At 45.1% G+C, this 17,318-nt stretch overlaps 1 protein-coding gene across 1 annotated transcript in view; it reads right to left on the reverse strand.

Moving 5' to 3' along the window:
• The window catches only part of MMS19 (MMS19 cytosolic iron-sulfur assembly component), a gene marked incomplete at its 3' end in the record, with an annotated part of 96,655 nt that overhangs the window by 26,886 nt on the left and 52,451 nt on the right, over positions 1-17,318 (reverse strand). Inside the window, 7 exon segments of the mRNA XM_077455703.1 lie at positions 3,548-3,629; positions 6,795-6,920; positions 10,427-10,502; positions 14,157-14,311; positions 14,408-14,546; positions 16,463-16,540; positions 16,794-16,868. Coding sequence (XP_077311829.1) covers positions 3,548-3,629; positions 6,795-6,920; positions 10,427-10,502; positions 14,157-14,311; positions 14,408-14,546; positions 16,463-16,540; positions 16,794-16,868 — 731 coding nt within the window.

Consider the following 17,318-nt stretch of genomic DNA (forward strand, 5'->3'; position numbering starts at 1 on the left):
TCGGTCAAGTGTCTTAGATGACTGACAGGAGGGAGGGGGCAGAGCTGAGCCCTTTCTGCGCCGAGGGGGAAGTGATGTCACCAGCTCAGGCACTGAAGGAGGCAGACTACGAGGGACCCCCTAGCAACAAGTATTTAGGAGGGGAGTTAAAGATTTTCTAAATGTTTTTTTTTTTGTGAATTTTATAAAAAATTTTTTTTTTTTTTGGTGTGCAACCCCACTTTAAAGGACAGAGCCTCGTTTTGAGATTTGGTGTTTCCAAGTTAAAATTTGTTTTTTTTGTTAGAAAATGACTTAGAACCCACAAAATATTATATATATATATATATATATATACATACATACATATACATGCATACATACACACACACACACACACACACACGTATATATTATATACAGACACACACATACACACACACACACCCCCTAGAGAATACAATGGGAGGTCACTGCAATACTTTGTCACACCGTATTTGCACAGCAGTCTTGCAAGCACACTTATGCGTTCTCTGCTGCGTGTGAGCTTGACGGAATGGGGCTCTTCAATTTCTCCCCCCCCCCCTCTTATTTTACTTTTTATTTTGACACTGTCCTTTTTAAAAAAAATAAAAATAAAAATTCTGGGTCACTTTTATTCCTATTACAAGGAATGTAAACATCCTTTGTAATAGAAAAAAGCATGACAGGTCCTCTTCAATATGAGATCTGGGGGGTCAAAAAGACCTCACCTCTCATATCTACAGTAAAAGTCATTTGAAAAAAAAAAAAAAAAAAAAAGTATAAATAAATCTCTCCTTCAACAGTATTGGGCGGAAGCAACGTCAATGCTATGGAGCCAAGCGGGGGCCCATCTTCCCCTCATTCAGCAGCCAGCCAAGCGGAGAGAGGACCCGATCGTCTGCACCACTACCAACGGCTCCAGTAATCGGCGGAGAGCGCAAGGAGCGCAGTGGGAGGGGCCCCTCTCCCGCCCCCTATAAAAGTGATCTTGCGGCGAATCCGCCGCAGAGACCACATTTATCTGAAAGCTGACCACCAGCTGAAGAAGAGGATACCAGGGTTACGGTAGCTAGCTTTCTGCCAGAACGACGACATTCCTCTTCAAAGTGCCGAGGTATATCATAGAGAGCCGGTCCGGAAATGGTTAAAATAAATTAAACTAAAAAGAAACAAAAAAAAGGGATCTCAGCTAAAATAAAAAACAGCAGTGTTTACATCTGCTGGTGCCGGAAGTGACGTCATGGCGTCCCTGCTGGCATCCTAGGGTCATTGAGCTCTATGGAAAACCGCTGCTGCCGGCGGATTCATTCTTTGGCTCCCGGAAGCACCGGAGAGCCGCCATGTTGGCTTTTACATTGCTGGGAATCACTTGCTGAACAGAAAGATGATATGTGGATGATGCCTTTACCTTCACCCATTTTCCAGATATCTCCCCTTTAACCACTTCCCGACCGGCTCACGCCGATGTATGTCAGCAGAATGGGTACGTACAGGTACGTCAAATTTTAAATGCCGCCCTGCCATCGCGAGCGCGCCGCCGCCGCCGGCGTGCCGGTCGGGACCCCCGCGAGTCCGGTCGCGGGTCCCGCGGACTCGATCGCCGCAGGCATACCCGCGATCGTCTCACGGGGTGGCTGAACTGGGAGATGCCGTTGTAAACAGCATCTCCCCATTCTGCCGAGCAACAAGTGACGCTGATCTCTGCTCCATGTGATTGGCGCAGAGATCAGTGTTCACTAACACAAAGCCACGCCCCTACATATTTTTGGTTAAAAAATAAAAATAAAAAAATTGCAATAAGCGATTATTGATTGGTTTGCGCAAAAGCTATAGCGTTTACAAAATAGGGGATAGTTTTATGGCATTTTTATTAATATTTTTTTTTTACTAGTCATGACGGCGATCAGCGATTTTTATTGGGACTGCGACATTATGGCGGACACATCGGACATTTTTGGGACCATTGTCATTTATACAGCAATCAGTGCTATACAAATGCAGTGATTCCTGTGTAAATGACACTGGCAGTGAAGGGGTTAACCAGTGGGTGGCAGTGTAGGGGTTAAGCGTTCCTAGGGGCGTATTACTAACTGTGGGGGGGCTGGGTTTTGTTTTAGTGAACCCGGATCTCTGCTCCAATCACAAGGAGCAGAGATCAGGGTTCACTTGTTGCTAGGCAGAACGGGGAGATGCTGTTTACAACGGCACCTCTCCATTCAGCCGCCCCGTGAGACGATCGCGGGTATCCCTGCGGCGATTGAGTCTGCGGGACCCGCGACCGGACTCACGGGGGTCCCAACCGGCACGCGAGTGTGCCACGCAAGCGATGGCAGGGAGGCATTTAAAAATGGAAGTACCTGTACGCCAATATGCCTGCCCGTGGCCATTCTGCCGACTTACATCGGCATGCGCCGGTTGGGAACTGGTTAAAGATGAAAATCAATCAATCCTGATGTACTCATTTCTTGAGGCCTGAAAAGGGCAGGACAGTACAAATACCCCCCAAATAACCCACTTTTTAGAAAGCTCAAGGTATTTAGTAAGAGGCATGGTGAGTTTATTGAAGTTGCAATTTTTGTCGAAATTTTTTGGAAAAATTAAATAATATATATATATATATTAAAAAATAAAAAAGTTTTCACATACTGTCACCAGTGCAGTACAGCGTCTTCAAATAACCGGTGTGGCTGTTATCAGGTACACTGACTGGTGACAGTACACAAGACAATTTTTTATTCATTTTTTCCTTTTAATAAAATTTTCTCTCTTTTTTACGATTTTTTTTTCTTTTTCTTTATATACTGTCACCAGAGCAATAAATTACCATAGTAACAACGTACTTATTTTTTTGGACACATTATCATTGTTTATACCGGTGAATTTCACAGTTTGCTAAATGAAATTGATCCATTCAGTGTTTACTATCGTCCTTTCTGTACCATTGTGATTGGTCCTGTCTCTACCATGTGATCACTGTGACCAATCACAGATCAACACTATAGCACACAATAGATGGCATGAATGAAAGCCATCAATTGTGTACAATTGTCATGTGATCTGCTGCGATTGGCCACTGAGGTTGTTACACTGATCAGTCATCCCGATGGAGACAACAAATGATAGATCGCGCCGCAGCACGGCCTGTGGGGTGCCAGCGAGGCACGTTTTGGGAGGATGTCATGTGACGTCCACCCAGAAAGGTGAATGTCCCTCCCAGCTGTCATTTTTCTATAGGACACGATGGGAACTGGTTAAGGAAGAATTTAAATTAAATCGAACAATGTAGAAAAACTGCTAGCAAAATATGGGTTGAGCGGGGAAAAAAAAAAAATAATAATTATATATATATATAAAAATGATGTTCATCCTCCTAGGGCACTAGCAAAAAAAAAAAAAACACAGGCATGCTGTTAGTGGGAGGGGCTACCCTGAACTGGTCTACAGTTTCTGTAAGCCGCAGTATAACCCAATGATTAAAGACTTGCTGTGTCCCTTCAATGGATGAGAAAGAAAAATCAAAAGAAGTAGTAAACACAAAATGTACCAGCTCTGAGGGTCCGCCTCCTCCAGGATAAGGAGTGTCAAGTGTTCAACGACAAGATCGATATCACCGGCAGACAAGAAACCTACAGACAGAGAAGAAGCAGAAGAAAGCCAAATCAGCAAATATCAATTCTTTTTAGACACGGCGACCCCCATCATTTGCAAAAGGTGGATGAGAGATATAGTACAGGCATGGGGGGGGGGGGGGGGGGGGCATGATGAGGCTTAAATCACTACAGGCCAGGGGTCTCCAAACTTTTTTACATTTTTTATTTATTTTAAAAAGAGGGCCAGATTTGATGAAGTGAACATTCGTGAGGGCCGACCATTTTTGCCTGACATTGTTCGAACCACTTAAATTCGGTCTAAGTGTGTTCGTCCGAGCGCTAATACACTGCCCAGCAATAATTCTCTTGCATTTGTGGATGTGTGGGGTGAAGAGATGAGCTTGGGGGTGTTATTTGGAGATATATATACACACACACACACACATATTTTTATTTATTTATTTATATATTTATTAGGGCTGTTACTGATTAAAAATGTTGTGTTAGTTTAATCGATTTTTTTTAATCGATTAATTTCGATTAATTATAACGCACATACAGATCCAACTTTTAACTGATCTCCTTGCATTGCAGCTCTGCATTAGTCAGTGGTAAATGTGGTATACACTATATACAATCACCCAACAATCCACAATCCATGACTTAACTTCACAGTCCACACAAATACGTTTTAAATTCAACCTGTAGCACTGACGTAAGTCTTTTTTTTTTCCACAGTAGGGTGACAATCCCTCCACCTCCGGTCTAACTAATCACTCTCCCCTTATAGCATGGACCCCCGTGCAAACAGGTGGTCATGCATGCGGGTATCAAAAGGGTTAACCCGGACCATAAACTTCTCTCACAATCTCAGGTCATGGGTTGAAAGAAAAAGATCGAAGTGCTCACCGCTTAAGTATAAGATTTAATTTTTGTGTTCAAAACACAAACTACTCACATAAAGATCATAAAAACACAGCATGTAAAGCCGACAATCGTGTTAGTTCCGTAGGGCAGCAGCGGGGTGGCGTCATGCGTAGCTCCTCCTCCGTACACTTTACGTTCAATCAGAAACTTCAACGTCACCGGACTCCTCCGCCCATTCCCTTCGTTAGCAGACGGAGGCACTTGGGGAAGGGGGGGGGGAGGAGTCCGGTGACATCACCGGATCTCCGGCAGAACTCCCTGAAGACCCGGGAAGTCGGCGGAGAGGTGAGTACCGATCAAAAAAAAATTAACGATTAATCGAGGAATTAATCTTTCATTTTCACAGCCCTAATTATATATATATCTTTTGCGGCCCCCCGCCAACGAATCCCCGAGCGCCGCTCAAGACTAAGGATGAGCTTGGGCGTGTTATTTGGATATACCGTATTTATTGATGTATAACACGCACCTTCATTTTAAGAGGGAAGTTTCAGGGAAAAAAAATTAAATTTTAAATAAAGAACTGTGAAGCAAAATAAGGGTCAGTGCCCATCAATGCCTCGCCACTGCAACTAATGCAGCCTCGGGACGAGCGCCGACAGATTACATACAGGAGAATCTCCTGTTTTCTCGACGGCCTCTTAAAAACAAAGACCCCCCTCCTATGATAGACAGTCGTCCAATGGCATCCCAGGAGACGGGACTTAATATTACAGATGCCACTGAGAAAACAGGAGATTCTCCTGTATGTAGTCTGACGGCACTAGCCCCGCCCCCCTCCCTGTCCCCTTTGAGGCAGCGGTGATTAAATACGGTATATATCTTTTGTGGATCTGGGTGCCACAAAAGAGAATATATATATATATATATATATATATATATATATATATATATATATATACATATACATATACATATACACATACACATACACACACACACACACACACACACATACATATATACATACATACTAGGGCTGCAACTAACGATTATTTTCATAATCGATTAGTTGGCCGATTATTGTTTCGATTAATCGGTCAATAACCTTTAAAAAAAAAAAAAAAGTGGGTCAAATTGATGTTCATTTTCAACCACAGTGACGGGAAAATTTAGAAATAACAGAAAACTTAGTCAAAGGAATTTTCAGACAGTGTATGTGGTTTTCGTTCAGATATTACGTTCATTTTAAAAACAAGTGAAAATTTCAAACAAAACTCTTTCATTCAGCGAATGTACAAAGATTTTCAGTCCGAATATTCTCAACCCGAAAATTGATCCGTGTGACCGGCATAAGGCTCGGTACACACCTATGCAGTTTGCTTTTGATCTGTTTCTGCGGTGACTTTTGCTGTGCGTTTTGATTTTTGCACACGTGATTTTACTGCAATTTGTATTTTTACATTTTTTTTTGGGCAGATTAAAAAACACAAATTGCTTCAAAAACACATTACATGCTTTTCTGCAGCTTCTCCATTGAAGTATATTGAACCAATAAAGCACTATTTTGCGTTAAAAGTCCCCGACCCTTTCAGATGTGAACGTGTCTCATAGGAAACCATGTAAATGAACTGTAGTGCATTTCTGCAAAAAGCACCAAAAAACACATAGATGTGAACCAGGTCTAAGACGTTTAGTAACATAATGGGGTTAAAAAAAACAAAAAATTAGCCCTTTATAGTAGAAAAAGCAGATAATCACTACTGAAAAGGGTTCATTTTTTACTGTAGAACAGTGAAAGTAATATTTACAGTAGCGATTATTTGCCATTTTTGTATTCTAAAGGGCTCATTTTAGTTTTTTTTTTAACCCATTATTTAACTGGCCGATTAATCGATTTCATAATCGATTAATCGATTAGTTGTTTCAGCCCTAATACATACACACACACACATTTTTTATATATATATATATATATATATATAAGAAAGAAAGGAAGGAAGAGAGAGATAGATATATATATATATATCTATCTCTCTATCTCCAAACTATCAGGGGGGCCGTATTAAACCAGAACGCGGGGCCGCAATAGGCCCACAGGCCAGACTTTGGACATGCCTACTATAGACAATGCCTGCTTGCTGAGTCTACTGAGGTTTGGGCTATTTTAGGAAGATTAATTACCCCAATGACAGAGAATAGTAGTAAGTTTGACATGTGAAAAAAAAAAAAAGAAAGAAAGAAAGAAAAATAAAATAAAAAGAAATGCATACCAAAAGCTTGTTTGCAAAGAAAATCTGGAAGAGAAAAAGGGAAAGAATACTCTTTACAAACCTTGATGTGTGGAGAGCACTGTCATTGCCTTTACTGCCACCAGGTGGAGCTGTGCACTGGGATCTGTTACAGCGGAGAACACCATGCTGCATAAGGCTTCTCTGAAACTCTCCAAACCATTTCCATCTGTAAAAAAAAAAAAAAAAAAAAAATCTAAGAGTCAAATTCTAAGAGTAAGAACACGCGCCAAAACACTGCCTGATGTGCACCACCTTCTACACTCTTCATGTATTTTCCCAAATATATCCAGCATGAGAGTCCAGCTTTCCTTACAGCAAATATTCTGCACGGTTATAACTTTGTATCAAATTTACATCATCTTCCTCCTCTGTAATGGTTTTGTACAGAGCAGCCCAGATCCTCCTCTTCCTCGGGTCCCTCTTTGCTGCTCCTGGCCCCTCCCTCCTTTGAGTGACCCCCCCCCCCCCCCTCTCAGCCAGCAGCTTGCTATGGGGGCACCCGAGCCGAGTCACAGCTCTGTGTTACCATTTAGATACGGAGCCCCGACCTGGCCCCGCCCCCCCACTCTCTCGACTGGCCGACTTTTGACAGCCGCAGGAGCCAATAGCGCGGCTGCTCCGTCTCAGCCAATCGGAAGGAGTGTACTGGATGGTGGAGGGGATTGTGGACATCGCTGGAGGGAGAAGGAGCTCAAGTAGTTAATATTGGGGGGGTGGCTGCTACACACAGAAGGTTTTTTTTTTTTTATCTTAATGCATAGAATGCAAAAAAATAAAAAAACTTCTGCCTTTACAAGTCCTTTAATTCATTTTTGAGCCTCATGCACACTGGGCGTTAAAGTTATAAAAACTACAGTAGCTTTGCAGTGAGTTTTTCAACATTTTTGCAATAGCATTTTTTTCTTTTTTTATCCTTTTTTTTCCCCCAGTTTTTTTTTTTTTTTCAATGGATCAAATACAATAAAAAAATAAAAATAAAAGAAAAAACGCTGGTGAGCCACATATTTGAGTGTTGATCAACTTTTTTTGACGTTAGAGCGTTTTTACAAATGAAAACAGCTGAAAAACTCCTTTCAGAACCCCAAGTTTTGGGTTTGTTTGTTTTTTTTTGTTTTTGTTTTTTTACAGGCAGAAAACACCCCAGCCAAAAAAGCCTATGTGTGCATGGACACATAGGATAATTTTGTTGACTGTAGAAAAAAACAAAAAAAAAACAAAAAAAAAAAAAAACAACAACATCTGAAGAAGTCAAAAACATCAAAAAACGTCCGGTGTGCATGAGGGCCTTAATATTCAAAAACAAACTCACCCATCCATCCTCTATGCTTCGTTTTATTGAGAAATCACTTTGAAAAAAAACAAAAAAAACCGCATTGCTAGCTGTGGCCATCTTGAGTAAGGGCAAATGATTCATGTAGCATTTACTTCCTGGAATTCATCTGCCCTTTGCTCAAGCATGCTGCAGAAAACACAATAGATAACCCAATTTATCTGCGGCATCACCCTCCCGCCACCTGTAAAAGCAATCAAGTGGCTAAATGGGCACTAAGATGGCTTTTATACTGCAGGGAATCGCCAGCTGAATAAAAAAAATAATAGAAAAAAATGATATCTGGATGACACCTGTAGCTGCACTCATCATCCAGATATCTCCACTCAAAGTGAGTTGTCACATGACATCCACCCAGGGGAAGTCTGAAATTTCTCTCCTACATGTAAAAAAAAATCATAATTTGTTTGCTAGAAAATTACACAACCACCAAAAACTATATAAAATATATATATATATATATATATATATATATATATATATATATATATATATATATATATATTTTTTTTTTTTTAGCAGAGACCCTGGAGAATAAATTGGCACTTTTAAATGGCAATTTATCTTGCACTGTATTTGTGCAGCAATTTTTGCAAATGCATTTTTTTGGGGAGAAAAAAAAAACAGTTTCATGCTTAAAAAAAAAAAAAAAAAAAAAAAAAACAACAGTACTTAGCCAATTTTTTTTTTTGCATAATACGAAAGATGACGTTACGCCAAGTAGATACCCAACCTGTCACGCTTCAAAATTGCGCACGCTCGTGTTATGGCGCCAAAATTCAGTACTTAAAAATCTCCATAGGCGATGTTTTAATTTTTTTTAATTTTTTTTTTTACTGGTGACATGTTTTGAGTTACAGAGGAGATCTAGGGCTAGAATGTAAAAATAGCTCTCTCATCTAACGATCGCGGCGATACCTCACATGTGCGATTTGAACACCGTGACTTACGTATGCGTTCGCTTCTGCATGCGAGCTCACGGGGACAAGGGGCACTTTAAAAAAAAAAATTTATTATTAATTTTACTAGTTTGACACTTTTTTTTTTTTTTTGATCACTTTTAGTCCTATTACAAGAAACGTAAACATCCCTTGTAATAAAAAATAAAACACGACAGGTCCTCTTTACAGTGAGATATGAGGTCACTAAGTCCCCACATCTCACCTCTAGGCTGGGAAGGCTGAAATAAAAGAAATAAAAAGAAACAAACAATCTCAGCTTGCCAGCCGAGGTGGCGCCATTTTTTGGAATGCAAAGGCCGGGCATTATGACGTCATAACATACCACCCGGCCTCCGAGCGATCATAGAGACTTCCGGGGACCATCTGGTCTGCAGGAAATCTCTATGGTCAGCATCTGGGGGGATCCCTTCTCTGGTTCACCGATGGCGGTGGAGAGCCCGGAGAAGCACCAGAGTCCCCTCTCGCCGCCCATGAGAATGATCAAGTCGCTATGATTGTTTTTATGGTGTCGGGAACGGTTGGCTGAAACATATGGAGATATATGGGAGGAGGTCTGTAACTGCACCCATCATTCAGATATCACCGCTCAAGGTCTAGGACGTCATATGACGGCGGGCGGGAAGCGGTTTAAGAGGAGCTCCATCCAAAAGGGGAAGTTCTGCTTAAAGGCCTCCTTCCCTGGGCACGGTTTGTGAAAATGGAGCTCTTGTGGAGGGGAGAGCGGGTACCCAATTTTGACAGGTACCCGCTCCCACTTCTGTTTTAATCGCCTTACGCGATCGCAAGTTTAACTAGTCCCCCCCCCCCTCCTTCCTGAAGTTTTCTGGGACACAACAAGTCCCAGAAGACTTCGGGAGCAGTCAGAGAGCGCAGCAGGGCTCGCGCATGCGCAGCGGGCACCCAACTGTGAAGCCGCAAGCTGTCACAGCTGGCTGGCTATAGTGAAGATGTCGGCGCGAGGGAGGACACAGCTGGGGTGAGGACACACCGCTGGGCCGTGGGACAGGTGAGTGGCTGCTAATTAAAAGTCAACAGCTACAGTTTTTGTAGCAGACGAACTTAAGAGATTGGAACTCCTCTTTAGTTGTTGAAAGAGTTCAAAGCACTCCTATTATACCCCCCCCCCCCACACACACACACACACACACACACACACACACACAACTTGGGAGCGTTCCAGAGATGAAGAATCGATGCAGAGGAGGGCAAACTTCAGAGCTCCAGCTGTTGCAGAACTACAAGTCCCATGAGGAATTGCAAGACTCTGGCAGCCACATGCATGACTCTCAGAGGCACAATGGGACTTGTGGCTCCATAACAGCTGGAGGGCCGTAGTTTGCCCACCACTGAACGAGAGAAATACAGCCCCAAGGAACCTACCTTCCTCAAACAGCCATTTACTCTGCAGCTTAAGGAATCCCAGGGTCATCTCCAGTATGGTCCTTCGATGGCTGCTCTAAAATCAAACATAAAGGAAATGAAAAGGATAAAAAAAAAAAAAAAAAGAGTCATAAAAGTCACCAAGAAATGGAGGCAGCGGGGAAGGAGATACCAGGGGTCTCAAAACTGTCGGCCCTCCAGATGCTGCAGAACTACAAATCCCATGGGGCATTGCAAGGCTGACAGTTACAAGCATGACTCCCACAGGCAGGGGCATGATGGGACTTGTAGTTCCACAACAGCTGGAGGGCCGACAGTTTGAGAACCCCGGATCTAAAACACACAGCTGCCCCGTGACAGGCAGACAGACAGGCTCTATTTACCAAGTTTTATAATGCGTGTGTTATCAGGGCAGTCTTTAATATTGACTGGACCCTGGGCAAAAATAATTTTGCCCCACAACACCATTTAATTTCACTCTCCACCTGCTCTGAGACATACAATAAATAGCAGCTAGACTTAAAATCAGCTTACTATATCAGATCAGGCAGCAAATGCGATTGGTTGCCAGCAGTTACAGCAAATCAATACTGCTTACTGACTGGTTGCTAGAGGTTACAGCACACATTATGGCTCACCGATTAGTTGCTAGAGGTTACAGCAAATGATTTCTGCTTGTTAATTGGTTGCTAGAGATTACAATACAGTATTACTGCTCACCGATTGGTTGCTAGAGGTTACAGCACATCATCTACTCACTGCAGGGGGGCATGATATACATAAGAATACCGCCTTTATTTACATATCAATGCCGCCGGCCGCAGTTGTTTACATGTAAACACAGGGTCTGCAGGTGAGTCATCTGTACACAACAATAGGGCAGAGCTGGGCATATACTGGGAACACAGCACGGGACTAAAACTTCAAAAAGGGACAAGGGAATTTAAACTGGGATAGTTGGCAAGTATGAGGCAGCTGCTTTGGGCCCCACAACAATGACAGGGCCCAGGGCAGCTTCCCCTTTTTCCCTGCCCTAAAGACGGCCCTGTGTGTTATAATGTGTGTTTTTTGTCGTAAGAATTATGCTCAGGCATGAGATTCTGTTCAACTCTCATTGATCAAAAGAATGACAAATGTATTTTTTTTTTTTTTTTAAATGTTAGTTTTTTCTTTAAATCTTACACATTTCACTTCACTGTTGGAGACATGAAAATACAACTAAATACGGTTTTGTTTTCTCCCACAGATTTGTTATATGAAGGACCCTTTGGTATTGTCCATTATTCAATAGTCCCTCATGAGTGCAGCCCCCTGCATATTTTGTACGTTTGTCCACTTAGACCCCCCCACCCCCATGCACACTATTCGATTTTCTACAGATTTTTGTCTTCAGATTTACCAAAAACCATATAACATGAGGTCAAACCTTTAGAGTTTCAATTTGTATGCCACCAGGCAGGCCCCTTGCACTACATGGTTTTGGTAAATCTGAAGACAAAAATCTGCAGAAAATCTAATAGTGTGTATAGGGGGTCATACAAAAGAAATGAAGGGTCTATCATTTTTATTTTGGAGGAAGAAAAATGCTGACTATGACCCTAAGAACACCAATCTCTACAGCAGGGGTCTCAAACTGGCAGCCCTCCAGCTGTTGCAAAACTACAAGTCCCATGAGGCATTGCAAGGCTGACAGTTACAAGCATGACTCCCCACAGGCAAAAGCATGATGGGACTCGTGGTTTTGCGACAGCTGGAGGGCCGCAAGTTTGAGACCCCTGCCCTACAGTCACACACGGAGGTGGAGACATGATGCTTTGGGGCTATTTCTCTGCTAAAGGTACAGGCCGACTTTGCCGCATTGAGGGGCCAACGGACGGGGCCATGAATTGTAAAATCTTGGATGAGAACCTTCTTCCCTCAGCCTGAACACTGAAGATGGGTCTTAGATGGGTCTTCCTGCATGACAATGACCCAAAACATACCACCGAGGCAACAAAGGAGGGGCTCAAGAAGAAACACATCAAGGTCATGGAGTGGCCTAGCCAGTCTCCAGACCTTAATCCTATAGAAAATTTATGGAGGGATCTGAAACTTCGAGTTGCCAAGAGACAGCCAAGAAACCTTTAAGATTTAGAGAAGATCTGTAAAGAAGAGTGGACCAAAATCTTTCCTGAGATGTGTGCAAACCCGGTCACCAACCACAAGAAACGTCTGACCTCTGCGCTCGCCAACACGTTTCCCAACCCCAACTTTCTCTCTGCACTTGCACAATACAGCCCCAATTATTGCCATGGCTGAGGCTGGCCCGCGGCGGCAAGCCAGGGCCGAGAAGGCCCGAGGCGGCAAGCCACGGCCCAGGCTGGCCCGCGGCGGCATGCCACGGCCCAGGCTGGCCCGCGGCGGCAAGCCACGGCCGAGGCTGGCCCGCGGCGGCAAGCCACGGCCGAGGCTGGCCCGCGGCGGCAAGCCACGGCCCAGGCTGGCCCGCGGCGGCAAGCCACGGCCGAGGCTGGCCCGCGGCGGCAAGCCACGGCCGAGGCTGGCCCGCGGCGGCAAGCCACGGCCGAGGCTGGCCCGCGGCGGCAAGCCACGGCCGAGGCTGGCCCGCGGCGGCAAGCCACGGCCGAGACTGGCCCGCTGGGACAAGCCATGGCTCAGGCTGGCCCGCGGCAGCATGCCACGGGTAAGCCAGACTCGTGGCAGCAAGCTATGGTGGTCTCCAGTGGATATATATTCTGCTACATATTTTTGGTAAAAAATAAATAAAATTGCAATAAGTGTATATTAATTGGTTTGCGCAAAAGTTATCACGTCTACAAAATAGGGGATAGATTTATTTTTTACTAGTAAATGGTCGTGATCTGTGATTTTTTAGCTAGACTGCGACATTGCGGCAGACAGATGGAACACCTGACATTTTTGAGAACCAGTGACATTACAATGATCAGTACTAAAAATATGCACGGTCACTGTACTGACACTGGCAGAAATGGGGTTAACATCAGGGGTGATCAAGGGGTTAAATGTGTTCCCTGCAGGTGTTTTCTAACTGTTTGGGGGGGGACGGTGTGACTGGGGGGGGGGGGGGAACATTGATCCAGCTTCCTGCTTACCAGAAAGACAGAATCTGTGTGAACGGAGATATGCCTTGTTTACACAGGCAGATCCCCATTCTGTCACTGTGGGGGGGGGGGTTGGTCTGACACAGTACGCCAGACCAGCTGATTGGCTCCCCCGCTGGTAAGTGGGCGCCGGCGCGCAGCACACCTACAAAAAGGGAGTTCCTGAACCGACGTACAGCTACGGCGATTCGCGGGATTGTGCCACCTTACCGCAGTATAAAAAAGGCGGCTGGTCGGCAAGCGGTTAATGAAAGTCATTGTTGACAACAGACACCTGATCACCGTGATTGGACACAGCGATCACATGGTACCAGGGTCATGCATAGCGTCCCGGGGGTGCCACGATCTGTGTTCCGCTGTGTCCAGTCACAGATCGCACAGCTGCGTGCCCCCCCCCTAGGGGGCGCACAAATGGGAAGAAGTCATGTTATGTCCTCCAGAAGAACAGTGCTCCCACTTTGATGTTTTTATTTACTAGAGGTAAGTTAGCTTTTGTACTACAGTCGATAAAAGACAGAGAGGTCCATGTGGTTATTCCCCAACATGCTGCCCCATGAACTGTGTAGCAACTTTAAAGCCGAGATGTCTCATCCCTGTAACAGCCTCACCTGAGCATGCTGGTTGTACTGCTCCAGCAGCAGGGGGAGGACGCTGGACGACACTTTCAGACACGCCCTCGAGGAGGCACCGGCTGCCGCCTGTAGGAGTTTAGCGCTGGGCCAAACCAGTTTCATGTCCGGCTCACACAGATGATGCCGACAATCTAGGAAAATAGAAACGGCTGGTTTAGCGAGAATGCAGATAAGAGACAGCTGCCAGATATTTCCGATCGCTCAATACTTGCACCCCGCTTCGTTACCTTGCAGAACGCTGTTCAAAAATCCGTCTAACAGATCCTCAGAGTCGGGACCCAACACAGAGCGTGACAGACAGGCCGTCAGAGCCTGGAGGGCAGCCAGACCCTCCGTCTCCACTTTCTCACTTGCCGTCTGAAATACCTGATAAGAAAGAGAAAGATTAGTGCCGGTAATACCAAATCACCAATAGGCGAGGTAGGCACCAGCCTAGAGAGCATCAGTCGGGGGGGTTGGGCGTGTGGTGTCGGCTCAGTGAAAGTGGGCTGCCGGACACAGCGACGTCTCGCACAGCCGCGGTACCCGATGCATCCAGGACATATCAGGGCAGTGGTCGGTGTTGGCAGAGACAAGCGGAGGGAGGACAGGGCGGTTGCGGGGCTGTATCAGGCTGCTGAGGAATGGGACAAGGCGATATGCGGCCCTTTGCTCGTCTTTATCTGGCCCTTGGGGTACTTTTCCTCCCACTGATACAAGACACGATTCCTCACACTGACACCAACAATGGGGCATATTTCCTGGTGGTGACAACAATGGGGCACTGTACCTTCCACTGATACCAATGACGGGGCACTATTCCTCCCACTGACACCAATGACGGGGCACTATTCCTCCCACTGACACCAATGACGGGGCACTATTCCTCCCACTGACACCAATGATGTTGCACTATTCCTCCCACTGACACCAATGACGGGGCACTATTCCCCCCACTGACACCAATGATGGGGCACTATTCCTCCCACTGACACCAATGACGGGGCACTATTCCTCCCACTGACACCAATGATGGGGCACTATTCCTCCTACTGACACCAATGACGGGGCACTATTCCTCCCACTGACACCAATGACGGGGCACTATTCCTCCCACTGACACCAATGACGGGGCACTATTCCTCCCACTGACACCAATGACGGGGCACTATTCCTCCCACTGACACCAATGATGGGGCACTATTCCTCCCACTGACACCAATGATGGGGCACTATTCCTCCCACTGACACCAATGATGGGGCACTATTCCTCCCACTGACACCAATGATGGGGCACTATTCCTCCCACTGATACCAATGACGGGGCACTATTCCTCCCACTGACACCAATGACGGGGCACTATTCCTCCCGACACCAATGACGGGGCACTATTCCTCCCACTGACACCAATGACGGGGCACCATTCCTCCCACTGACACCAATGACGGGGCACTATTCCTCCCACTGACACCAATGACGGGGCACTATTCCTCCCACTGACACCAATGACGGGGCACTATTCCTCCCACTGACACCAATGACGGGGCACTATTCCTCCCACTGACACCAATGACGGGGCACTATTCCTCCCACTGACACCAATGACGGGGCACTATTCCTCCCACTGATACCAATGATGGGGCACTATTCCTCCCACTGACACCAATGATGGGACACTATTCCTCCCACTGACACCAATGATGGAGCACTATTTCTCCCACTGATACCAATGATGGGGCACTATTTCTCCCACTGATACCAATGATGGGGCACTATTCCTCCCACTGACACCAATGATGGGACACTATTCCTCCCACTGATAGCAATGACGGGGCACTATTCCTCCCACTGACACCAATGATGGAGCACTATTTCTCCCACTGATACCAATGATGGGGCACTATTTCTCCCACTGATACCAATGATGGGGCACTATTCCTCCCACTGACACCAATGATGGGACACTATTCCTCCCACTGATAGCAATGATGGGACACTATTCCTCCCAACTGATACCAATGATGGGGCACTATTTCCTCCACTGATACCATTATGGGGCACTATTCCTCCCACTGATACCATGACGGGGCACTATTCCTCCAACTGATAGCAATGACGGGGCACTATCTCCTCCCCCTAATAGTAAGATGCGTTATTTACTCCCACTGATGCCAGGACATTTCTACTCCCACAGTCCATCCCCTCTAAAGTCTGAAGGACAGTAAACTGGCCCCTTGTTTAGGAAAGTATGGAGGCCCCTGACCCAGGGTGTCAGAAATTCTTGCCCCAGCACTGCACGTACCTCTCTGCGAATGGAAGACCAGAGACCCGGCAAAAACTCCTTCAGCTCTTTCTGTCCATAAACCGCGCATGCGGCGTTCTGTAAAACATTATTTTAAATGATTTCATAAACATTAAAATTAAACAGCGAGGGAGTCGGTGAACTTTTTTTTTTTTACTTTACAGGGCAGTAATGCAAAAAGACTTCAGTGGAAAAAAATAAAAATAAAAAAATCCCCAACATCGGCATTTTCCTGCAGCAAAACCCTTTCATCTTGCTGCAGAAATATCCACAGGTATGAAGGGGGCCCGGAATATACTGAAGAACCTTCGGGGCACGCTCGGCTTCTCACCAAGGTCTGCAGGGAATCCAGTTTGGCATTCTGTACGTCCGAATCCATTTTCTCAATCAGCAGAGGCAAAAAGAACTAGTAAAAAGACAAAAAAAAAAAACACAAAACGTCTGTTAGTCTTCCTGTGTGCTCAACGGGCAAATTATTATTATTATTATACAGCGCCAACAGTCTGCACAGCGCTTTACAACATGGGGGCAGACAGTACAGTTACCATACAATTCAATACAGGAGGGATCAGAGGGTCCTGCCCCTTGGAGCTTACAATCTAAGGGCTCATTTACACTTTGCGTTAAAATGCGGCATTGGATGCTTTTTTTTGTTTTTTTAAAAGCGCTCTGAACGCCAATCAAATCTCCTGTCACAAAAAAAAAAAAAAAAAAAAAAACGTGACCTTACAAGTCCTGGTCACACGGTGCGTTTGCTTTGCTTTAAAAAATAAAATAAAATATGATACCCCCCGGACGCTTCGAAGCGTCTCCAAATCCTCCATAGAAGTCTATGACGAGGCTCACTATAGCGTCA

Source organism: Lithobates pipiens, unplaced genomic scaffold, assembly GCF_037356315.1.
Source record: "Lithobates pipiens isolate NorthernLeopardFrog02 unplaced genomic scaffold, aLitPip1_a1.2 Scaffold_25, whole genome shotgun sequence".
NCBI classification, from domain to species: domain Eukaryota; kingdom Metazoa; phylum Chordata; class Amphibia; order Anura; family Ranidae; genus Lithobates; species Lithobates pipiens.